This window comes from Agrilus planipennis, unplaced genomic scaffold (assembly GCF_000699045.2).
Source record: "Agrilus planipennis isolate EAB-ADULT unplaced genomic scaffold, Apla_2.0 scaffold88, whole genome shotgun sequence".
Taxonomy (NCBI): Eukaryota; Metazoa; Arthropoda; class Insecta; order Coleoptera; family Buprestidae; genus Agrilus; species Agrilus planipennis.
In genome coordinates, this window is record NW_020438872.1 from 692,811 (window position 1) to 704,646 (window position 11,836).

At 34.3% G+C, this 11,836-nt stretch overlaps 2 protein-coding genes across 6 annotated transcripts in view; one reads left to right on the forward strand and one right to left on the reverse strand.

Annotated features, from left to right (window-relative positions):
* Window positions 1–2,639, forward strand: part of LOC108738190 (protein windpipe) — a 5,259-nt gene extending 2,620 nt beyond the window's left edge. For all 5 annotated transcript variants that reach the window (XM_018471471.1, XM_018471469.1, XM_018471472.1 and 2 more), the window contains one exon: window positions 42–2,639. In XM_018471471.1, coding sequence (XP_018326973.1) covers window positions 47–1,834 — 1,788 coding nt within the window. In that variant the 5' untranslated portion in view covers window positions 42–46 and the 3' untranslated portion in view covers window positions 1,835–2,639. The remainder of the gene's footprint in view (window positions 1–41) is intronic.
* The window catches only part of LOC108738182, a 13,658-nt gene extending 5,685 nt beyond the window's left edge, over window positions 1–7,973 (reverse strand). Inside the window, exons 1-2 of the mRNA XM_018471455.2 lie at window positions 7,585–7,973; window positions 5,588–7,533 (exon numbers count right to left, since the gene is read on the reverse strand). Coding sequence (XP_018326957.1) covers window positions 5,588–7,533; window positions 7,585–7,761 — 2,123 coding nt within the window. The 5' untranslated portion in view covers window positions 7,762–7,973. The remainder of the gene's footprint in view (window positions 1–5,587; window positions 7,534–7,584) is intronic.
* Window positions 7,974–11,836: the final 3,863 nt, after the last annotated feature.

Sequence of the window (11,836 nt, forward strand, 5' to 3'; positions counted from 1 at the left end):
ACTTAATAATAATAATTAAAATCACTTTTTTTATATTCCAGTTAAGATGTTGGCTATAACATGGGCCTTAATCGCTATCATCAGTTGCACCTATTCTGCTCCACTTCTCTCATGCCCAAAAAGCTGCTCTTGTATATCTTTTGGTCGTCGCATGGGTCTTACTTGTTCTTCGTTAGACTTCCTTCGGAAACCCCTGTCGCCTGAATTGCAAGCGTCAATAGTGATACTGACAGTGCGCGGAAAAAATATCCATTCCTTAGATCCAAAATTAAAACATTTGCGCAATTTAAAGTTTTTAGACGTTAGTTCAAGCGGTTTAAAGCATTTCACCGCTTCTGTAGTTCCTAAAGGTGTCGAATCTTTGGATATTTCAAACAATGACATTTCTTACGTTTCCGATTGGAATTTACTACCGGAACTGAAGAGTTTAGATATTACCGGTAATCCCCTCTCGTGTTCCTGTGACTCGTTACCGTTCCGCGACATGTTACTATCCAATACCAAGGTCAGGGTTGTCGAACCCGTTTTGTGTGATTCCCCGAAAGAACACTTTGGAAAATCCTGGCTTAAAGTAAATTGCATCTTCGATCCTGAATTTTTATTCGGTGAAATGCAAGGTGATGAACCTGTTGAAGGTTCGGGATCTGGTGACGGGTGGGCGGGACCTATTATCGCTGACACTCACGTAACGACCGAGGATTCCGGTCCAGTAGAAGAAGAATTTATAAAAGACAACCAAAACGTTGTAAATAGTGCAAAAACTATTACCGAACAACCCCCAACAGAAGACGAAGAAGAAGGGAGTGGTTCATTCGAATTTGTTGACGTATTCAACGAAACCAATCGCAGTTCCACAACTGTTTCTCCATTTGATGCCGACTACGATGACGAAGAAGAGCAAGACGGTGCTGAAGGGGAGCCGACCACGGTTATTTCCCAAGAACAACATCCCGCTATTTCGGTACATAGAGGATTTATTTCTTCCGGGTGCATTATCAATTGTTCAACTCCAGCTCCTCTTGATAGATCAGACGATAGCGAATCTTCTCCACCGCCAGGTCTAGTAGACGGGGTAAAAATAATAATGGGTGATATATTTGGAGTAGGTCAACCATCAACCCAACAACCCGAACAATCTTCAACTGCGGCCACGGACGCAAAACAAGAACAAGCGACGGAAGTTAAAGAGGAAGTATCGCAAACTCATCTCTCGGAGCAGGAATCCGCTGGACCAAAAGAATCTCCCAAGAAAGAGACCGACATAATCAGCGAAACAGCGGATACAACAAAAGAGAAAGAGAGCGCCGTCCAAAGCCAAGAAAGCAAGCAATCAAATAGCACATTTATTTTCTTGGGAATCCTCCTGCTAGTCATGGTTTGTTTGATTGTTTACGCGGTCGTTAAAAGGGCGGCAGCCAAGAAGAAGGGACGCAAACAGCGTTCTAACGTAGCTGGTCTTGACGAAAAACCAGGAGAAGAAATGAAACTCATTAAGCCAATTGGTGTCGAAAATGGTAAACAAAATGGCAAGCCAGAATCAATACCGTTAATAAATAATAGTCAGAATGGTACGAAAACGTATCCAGAAGATGAAAAAGTTCAAAAGAAAGAACCGGTCACACCTCCTGGTACGCCCGCTGACGATGAGGACGATGTGGAACTGCGACAAAAACCCAACGATTCACTGCTTACTCCAGAAACTAAACGGGTTACTATAAGGGCAAGCGAAATACCCGATTCGGTTTTGAAAACACCAATTCTGGTCACGCGACACATCGACAGTGATGGCAAAGTGGTAACAACCCCGAACTTAAATCAAAGAAGCGTCAAGTGATGATACAGAGAGAGATAGAGAGTGCTCTTTTTAAAGTCTGCTAATGTGATACGCTTAACTAACAAACATTGTTCCTAAGTGTAATGAGACGGAAGTGGTCTGAAAATTTTCGTGACATTACTTTAATAAGAAACCAGAAATTCATTATGTGATAACTTTAACGTGTATGTATGTATGTATGCTGTATGTACATATAGGTAAAATTCCGAATAGTAATAGCGCTTAATTTGTAGCTCTGGTTTCAAAACAAGCACAAAAAAAAACTGCGAAACAGTTTTTATTTTTTTAATGTAACTTTTCCTTTACAATCTCATGTGTCTTTTACTCAGCTATTAAGTAGTTGGTCTTTGTTTTCCTGTCTTCTTTCCAGGCTTCCCTTACCTAAAGGTACCTAAATCGGGTTCGAATATTTGTAATTTGTTTATTTCTCTAAAAAAATATGTTATATATAAATATCTACATACATGTATGTATAATATGTAATAAGAACTTCATTATCATCTTCAAAGAAACATTTTACTTATTTAATCATATGTAGTTGTATCGGTGTATTTTTCCGGAATTATATGCATAGGTATAAGTAGGTATATTTGTTTTAAAATAAGAATCGCCCTTGAGTCGTTTTTTTTTTTTTTATTTACTATATTATTAATGTTATTTTTGTCTTTGTAATTTAATTTAAACGTTTCAAAATAATCATTATAGTTTAATATTGAATGTTATCGCTGAACCAGAGCGAATTATTGGAAATATGTTAAGAAAGAATATATTCCAGCACTGAACTCAATAAATGAATAGAATTATTTTCGTTTGACTTTTGGCCGATGTTATAGAGTTCAAGGACTTACATTTTTAAAATGACGTATACGTATAAATGTTGTGTATCGTAGTATACGAATATAACCATTAATCCTTGTTGTTACTGCCCATGTAAAGATACTGAGAAACTTGCAAATTAAGCAAACTAAATGTGCACACTTACAATTAATCGCAGATTGCCAGGTAATAACGACCTTGTGGGCTCATGATGTAAAAATTTCCAAAATTAGATAAAGCATATTAACATTAACGTTGATAGACTCGTTGAAGAAGCAAACATTTTTTTTTTTCAAAACAACGTTAAAGTCTATTATATTTGAATTCATCGCTCATTTAGCTATTTCTACATAAATGTTAATTAATATTATTTTACTAAATTGGTGAAATGGTGTAAATTTAAGTGCTATTACATCAGAAGAATGCCATAAATTGTTATGTGTTTGGCGCAATTACAGACTAGGTGTACGTATAAAATGAACTCCTAAATGAAATTACGAAAAATTAATTAACGTTGAAGGTTACTATTCTGTTTCAACATTATACACGTATATTAATAATTCAAGTGTGACAAAAATACAATATCAAACGCTGATTATTTACAAAATTATTGGGTCATGTATGTACAATAATATTATTGTTCAGCGAGATATCTTTAGGTATTGTAACAATTAAATTAGAAAAAACTTGGAATTGATAACAATTTATACGCGAAAGCGTGAATCAGTCGCGCGTTGAAATAAAAATTACTTTTCTTAAGCTAGGGGACATTTTTATTACTTACACGGGTTACATCCATGCATAATTATGTTTGAAATTGTTTTTGAACGTCGATTCGCGCAAAATATTTGGATTTTGACCGAAGGTTTTATTTTTATTTACAGTAATTATGTTTTCTTGACGTCTATTGCAATGCCTACACATGCCAGACATTTTTTTCATCAATATCTGTCTGTACTTATCATTAGATGAAGTTAATTTATACAAAGCAAATATCCAAAGATTATTCTTTTTATTATTGGAAAATTTTTGTTTTGCATATATAATTACTCTTTATTAAGTATCTTTGCCATTTGTACCTGTAGTAAACATCGACATGTATACAGGGTGAGAGAAAGTGAATCGTTATTGTTTTTTATTTGTTTCAATATTATCAGCGATGAAAAGAAAGTGAAATTTTGGAGTCTGCCCAAATTTAACGAAAAAACTAAGCCAAAGTTAATTTCGTTATGAGATGCAGTTCGCAATGAGGAGTTTCACTTTTTGCCAAGCAAAACATATCACGAAAAACGTGATGTAAGAGCTAGATTCGCCTTATGATACTAATAAGGAAAGTAGAACAGTAGCAATTTTACTTCGTTCGTATGTAAAGTACGTCATATTCAATTTAAAATCATTTTTCGTACTGTTATGATGTTCCAACAGTTGCTATAATAATCATACAGTTTTTCTACAAGTGTCTAATTGTTTCTCTGTAATTAATTTTAATATTTTTGATATTCAAGTTCAACCAGCGGTTTATTAAATCTGAGTCTCAAGTATATTTTAAATTACATTAATAATTGACGTACCCAGTTAAAAAGATTTTACTAACGGTTCTGCATTTTCTAAAACATCTAAATTAAAAATTTTAATTTCTTCGACATTGGCTGACTTGCCTTGTGTGTATACAAAATCTACGTGTTCCACCGTATACATATACAATAATAACAATGATAAATATATTGACTTTGGACTGAAAAATACTTTTATTTTGTGTATCCTGTATTTAATCACAAGTTTACCTTTGCAAAGACGTAATTGTTTGACTAATGAAGGTATTTGGTTGCAATAGAAGATTGTGATTTTAATGAAACAGTTTGTCTGATGTTACTATTGTTTAATTACAAGGACAACTAATTTGTTTATGAGTCTACTACAAAACTAATTAGATTCATCATTAGCTATCATTTGTAAGTAATAAATGGTGACCAGTCGTATTAAGTTGAAAAAGAAATAATGCAATTTTTGATCAATAATAACGTTTACTTATATATAAGTATATAAGATTAGATGACCCTAATTATAAATAATAGAATAGAAAAATTGTATAGAATGGAGAAAGTTTCTGTTTTTGTAAAATCTAAAGGTAAAATGCATGATGTTATTCATTTTATATCCAAATGATCATGCTTAGTATGTATCAAGACTAATCCACGATATTAAATTTCTGTAAGCTGATAAGATAATGTACCCTTGGAGATTACTTTTAAAGGATTTTGCAATGTTTATTAGAAAACTGAATTGACAAATATGTATACATGTTATCGTCCAACTCAATTTCAGGAAAAATTAGTTTATCCTGAAATCGAGTTTTTTCGGTAAGTTTAAGGAAACTGGCGTAAACTGCAATGAATAATTTATTAAATAACGCTAAACTATTTCGTAAGTAAAAAAAATGAACGTTAAATATTTCCTTTCTTTGGAAGGTACTTTAATTATTAACAGCGTTGTACTAAATAGAATGAGAATAGAATAAAAAAAAAGTCAAGGCAACTCCTTCCAGACGTATTAGCACAAATTTCTTATTAGCAACATTAGTTGTTACAAAATTTCACGTCTTATTTAATGTAAATGTAAAACAGAAGTGGGTATATCATCTGGCCCACTCTACAAATAGGTATACTTATGGTATATAATTTTTCTGTTGTACAGATAGAATATTATCAGAATTTTTTAAAAAATAAAAACATCATTTCTCATTAAGAACAATAAATAAGTCTTTATTATATTCGTTTGTATTATTTTAAAGTAGGCACAACGACTATTTATTATTATTTAAAAGTACGCATTATAACTTCGGTCGAATTTAAAAACAAATATGAAAATATCCTTTCGTTTTCATGCAGAAATTTGCATTATTGCAAAAACGTTCATCAAACGGTGTGTATCGCTTACAAATCACTTTCGATGACATCATTCGAACGGGCTGAGTTTTCGTTATTTTGCCTGGTTTCGCTATCAGATGTAGCCTCTTCAGTATTTAGGCGTTCGCTGCTCTGGCCCTCGGCGTCACCGTCGAGGCCCGTTTTCACTTTATGCCGACTTCTTCTTCGTTTACGTCTAACCTTGCCCTCGGTTAAATCGCTCTGAGAACCACGCAGACTACGCCTGCTTCCTGATAGGTTTCTGTGACTACCGGACAAACTGAATTGGCTTCCGGCCAAACTTGAGTACGAGCCGTCTAGGCGAGGCATTAGAATAGCTTCGGCATACGACGGTGGTCTCTGAATTTCTCGTGGGTCAGGGGCATTCCTCTGGTTTATCTCTTCCTCTCTCGCCTGGTATTGTTGTTCTTGCATTCTTCTTAATCTGTCTCTGACTTCGATTCTCTCACGCTCTACCAATTGTCTTTCATGTATCTCCTTCAGCTGATACGCTCGTCTGATTGACATAATTATGCATATCAGAGTCACCGTTCCCACCATCAAAAATACGGAAAAGACCCAAACCTTGTCCGACCGATTTTCTTGGACGTACCAGTATTCCTCGCACGCCAATTCCCATGGCAGTCCTGCGAGATTTTCAGGGAACATGCAGCGTAATTGCGTCGTCGAGTGCATTTTATTTATCAGCCAGTCGTACAAGTTCTTAAAGTTGACATTTTTACAGTCGCACAACCAGGAATTGTCGTCTAATCTTACGATGTTGATATTGTGGAAGTATTCTGGTTTGATGCTGGAGGTTAATCTGTTTCCGGCAAGGTTGAGGTTACGCAGAAACGGCATCTCGTTAAATGTTTCATTGGTCAACGTAAATATGCGATTTAGACTAAGGTCAAGTGAATGGATTCTGTATCCAGTCCAGTTGTCTGGGAGAAAAGATATTAAGTTTCTAGCGAGATTCAATTCTTCTAACGACGGCATCATCGACAGACTAGTTCTATCCACTGACCTAATTTCGCAGACGCTCATGTCTAACGCTTTTACCGAATTCGTTGCAATGTGATCGACTTTATTTAAATAATTGTGAGACAGAGACAGTTTGGTCAGCTTGGCATTTCCCGAAAAGGTGCGTGAACCAATCGAAGATATGGTGTTGTAGGATAAATCGACGTCTTCTAGGCGATTCAACCCCACGAAAGCTCGTTCGTCTATCGAAGAAATGGAATTGTGAGACAGACTCAGCACTTTAATTGAAGGCGTTGTAATGAATGCCATTTCTTGAAGGTTTTTGATCTGGTTATTTCTCAAATAAATTTGATTTAAATTTGGCAGGCTATTCGTGGGATAGCTTTCTATGCTGCAGTTACTCAAGTCTAAAAACTTCAACGATCTCGAAGTAGAGTAAAACCTTTTCAAACGTCCGTTGTTACTTAAAATTAGTGTTTCTAATAGTACTAATTCAGTAAAAGCATCTGCACTTATTCTTTGTAGTGCGCAATTCGAAATCTCTAACGTTCGTAGTTTTTCTGCCCTTAGTATTGCATTGAGGGATGTTAATGGATTAAACGAAAGAACTAACTTTTCGGCATTAACCATTCCGGCCAGTATGTCACCGAAAACGTTTGTTATCGAACAGTTGTTTAAAATGAGAGTTTTGAGAGAGTCACTTCGCAAAGGATATTCTACAATTGCCGGGAATCCACGTAGATGATTATGAGATAAGTCTAATTGCTTCAAAGACTTAAGGGGTGTTAAAGAGCCCGGATGCAGGGCTCTCCAATCGGTTAAGCGATTATTGGAAAGGTCCAGGAGTTGTAAATTATTCATGCTGTCGAATGAATCCTGGTCCAAACTGGATATTTCGTTATGTGCCAGTACCAAAACCACTAACTCTTTCAATGCTGATACGTTTTTAGGAATCGACGTGAATTTATTGAACGATAGGTCCAATCTTGTAGTCTAGAAAAAATAAGATTATATAACACTAAAGCGACTGATGTGTCTTCTTACCTCTGGATGTAGCCCATTCGGCAATTTTGAAAAACCACCATTTTGACAGTCCGCGCTGATTTCGAGAGCGGTACAGACACACTGCTCTGGGCATGGTACTTGGTACTCGGCGATCGTTTGGGCCCAGTTCATGCCCATGACGACAAATAAAAATGCGCTTATGTAGGACATGTTCATAATTAATTAATTCTATTAGCTTATCTAGCTGTACTTGTTTCGTAAATAGCGCGACTCACCGTTACATTTCATTATTATTTCGTTTCTCCAGTTTCTTCAAATTTTAACGGATAACAATATCTAGTAACTTTGCACTGCATTAATATTTAGTTTTAAAATGGTGTTCACTTAGTTAGTCAACAGCAGATTAGAATTTCTATCTACCGATATGTCATGCTTCCCCACCCGACTGTTTTACAGGTAGGTACACTAATTCTTATCGTACTCTTATCTCTCAATTCCCTCGTGCTCATGTGTTTATTCGTTAAGCAGGTAATACAGGGCATTATCTTGCGTAGAGCAAATACAGCCTTAATAGTATCTTTCTTTGCCGAACAAAAACATTTTTCGTTATATTGAATAAAAATAATAAAATACAACACTAATTCGCTTCAATAAAGAAAAAAAAATCACATTTTTGTTAAGTGTTTCACATGTGCAAAGTTGTTAGCGAAGCGCAGCAGTCTTATTAAAGTTTAATCACAATTATGACAGCCGCTTTCGGTTTACTGTAATAAGCAATGTTATAAATGAAAGTGATACCGTTATACGGCATTGTAACAACACCAGACAACAAACAGTCAGTCAAGTTTAGTAAATGCAAAAAAAAAACGTCGGGTCTAACAAAATTGGACGATTATTGCTGAGTCACAAAAGAAAAAGCCTCCGGTTCGACTCTTTGACTGGTGTTTTTTATCCGAGATAATTAATGCAAACAGGCCATTCTGACTTAATCGTTCTTCTTCATTCAAGTCCATTTTGTTGATAGATGAACGAATATTAACTACGGGGGTTTTTCTGGTCATCTATAGATAGATCTCTGAATTTTTTTGCACTATTCGCATTAAGTACTTATTTACTCATTAAGGAAACAGTTTGAATGCAGTCTTGGTATGGGATTAATATACCTACATGTATAGGTATGTACCTACATATAATATAGTAATATAAAAAATCCAATTCGTATCTATATTGAGAATAACGCTTTTGCATATCAAGCTGAGCAAGCTGCATTGACCGTTAGCATTTTGTGCTCGAAGTAACTCCTTTGCTGATTCGACGAATTGTTTTAGAATCGAGAGGCGAAGGATTTATCAGGCATGCAGCTTTTATTTTCCCTGCAACTTTGCAAGGATCCTTATTCCTTGATACTTATACCTGTTTCTAATCGAACCAAGCAATGAAATTATTATTTTTTTGAAATATGTTACGGTCAGAGATGGTTTTTAAATACAAAATGCAAATACTTTTTCAATTTGCTATTTCATATTAGGTATGCAAAACGCAAAAAATATTTTTCCTTTTGCATTTTCAAAATATTTTTTTATTGTACTTAATTGTCTTTATTTATTTAAGTATAAAGAATTTTGGATGTTCTTGCTTTAGGGAAATGCGAAGATTAGCTCATTATAGGAAAGAGTGGAGGTGCGTGTCCAACCAGTACCAGGATGCTCAGGACTAACGACGCTATATGATGAAAGGATTTTTAAGATCTTTTTTTTAAGGTCATCAGTCCTAAGACTGGTTGGACACGTACCTCCACTCTTTCCTATCCTGAGCTAAACTTCGCATTTCCCTAAAACTAAAACAGCCCACATCCTTAACTATTTGCGAACAGTAATCTAATCTAGGTCTACCTCTCCCCCTCCTAACTCCTGTTTCTGCCTCTAATATGTCTCTGACTAGACCTTCATGCCTGAGAAGGTGTCCTACCAACCTATCTCGCCTATTTTTTATTGACTTCCATAGAGTCCTCTGTTCTCCTATTCTTTCCAATACCTCTTCATTTCTAACCTTTTCTACCCACGATATCCTCATCATCCGCCTATAACACCACATTTCGAACGCTTCTAACCTTTTCTATCATCTGTTAAATATTAAAAAATTAAATGGTCTTTTAACAAATTATAGAAGATCGAATAAAATGAAATCGGTTCAAAGTAAACTAATAATTACAATTTCCTTCATAGTTCATTAGTACTTATAGGTAATGAAAAACTACAAATTTTCTATGCGACAGTTCGTGCATTAACCTTATAAGAAACATGTGTTTTTATGTACTCATTTACATATTATATACACTTGCATATGTGTTATTCAATGCACCACCGATTACATGAGCTTTCTGTCATTTAATACTTACCATTACGAAGGCATAGGCATATATCTAATAGTTATTGCAAAAAAATGCATGCCAATTTTTTTTTATTAGATACTCAGACACGAAAATGATTTTATTGTTTATAATACAACATAATTTTTTAATAAGTATATAATAATTCTGGTCTGTTCTAAACGTCCGCATAAAAAGTTCGCTTTTTGATGTGTGCTTCGTTTTCTGTTCTTAGTCCATTACCTACCTTAAATGTCCCCGAGTAAAGGTAGACATAAGGCGCCAAATTCATAAGAAAGAATTCCTTTTGTGGCTCCATACCACTTAAAATTAAAATTAAGTTTAGATAATAAAAATACCAAGCCGACGTTTGTGAGAGAACCTTTTCTTCAAACCGTTACGGGCTCAAAAGAAAAGAGATTTCGAAAGTCAAATAAATCATCAGCTGAATGCACTTTGTAATCCTTGGCGAGATCATTTGCTAATTTCTAACTGAAAGGTGGCAATTTAGAACTCGACTTGTACGTAAAGTTTAGCTTTTTTTTTTAACGAAATGTAGGCTGTAAATTTATTGTATAACGATACGATAAAATAATTGTCTGATAAGTATTCACAATTAATGTGTGAAATCAGTGATAATAAAACAATCTCAGGTACCTACATAGGGGATTTCTCAAGTAAATCAAGATAAAAAAATAAGATTTTAAATAAAATTTAACTAAACACTAGTTTTTTTTGTTCATCGACATACAATAGTAAATTAAAACAATCGAAAGCTATTATCAGATATTAATTTTATGTTTGCTTTTCTTCTAAGTATTTTATATCTACGCAATATAAATGATTGGGTATTTTGTGTTTTTCAAAATTGTTAATGTCTTGTTTGCTCAGGTCGACATTTTCGTAAAATTTAATTAGTTTTTAAAGAAACTTTCTAACTATAATAATAAATGTCTTTCTGGTGTGGTTACTGCAGTAATTTGGACAGTTAGTTTTAGTCGGGTGTATGTATGAGGTGTACATGCATAACGGCTTATTTTAACGGAGTTTGACTTCAACGATTTCGAAATTTCTTATCTTTATGTTAATCTTGAGAAACGATACGCATATTTGGGTATATCTAAACGTTTTCTACACGTATAACAGCCCATAAAGTTAATTTATATAAGACATTATTACATCGTACAGTAACCCATGTACCCACTTTCAAATTTTGCAATGCACTTTTAATTGACTTATTTCCTAATTAAAGTCACATCGTCTTTGTATTCAATATCCAACTGAAGTAAATGTGTTTTTTGACCAGTATTCGATGCAACAACTAACAGGGGAAATTCCGTAATTAAATTTCGCTTGATTCAAAGTACTTTCCAAAACTGCATTAATTTTCCATCATGATCTTTCCTGTTAAGATACATTTCTCTTCGTTTGGATGAGTAATTCTTAATGGCAAGCAAAATTACAATTATGTAATTGAAAATGCAGTTAAAAATGATTAATTATTCGCAGTATCAAACACCTTATTTTTTAAAATTTTCCGATATCATTTCCGTTTTAAGTTTTGATAATCCCACATACCAAATCTATTTAATTTATTATTGCATAGTTTTGCACATATTGATAACATTAATTACTTTATAATTTACAACATTCCTGTCCTATTTAGGAGATTCTTTCCTTGTTCTGCGTCTTCTCTAACTCGAACATGAGCAAACTGGTTGTATTTGGGATGTCCAAGTTATTTAGGGATGTCTGACTGCAATCTAGAAAAAAAACTCAAAAAAAAAAACTATATCAGAAAAAGTCTCATTGATATTTCAGTAGATTTTAGTAGACCACTTGCTGTTTAATTGTAAGAATGGTGTGTGATATTGTGACTAATATTATTGGAATTTTAAACGTAGTACCTACTATGCAATATGC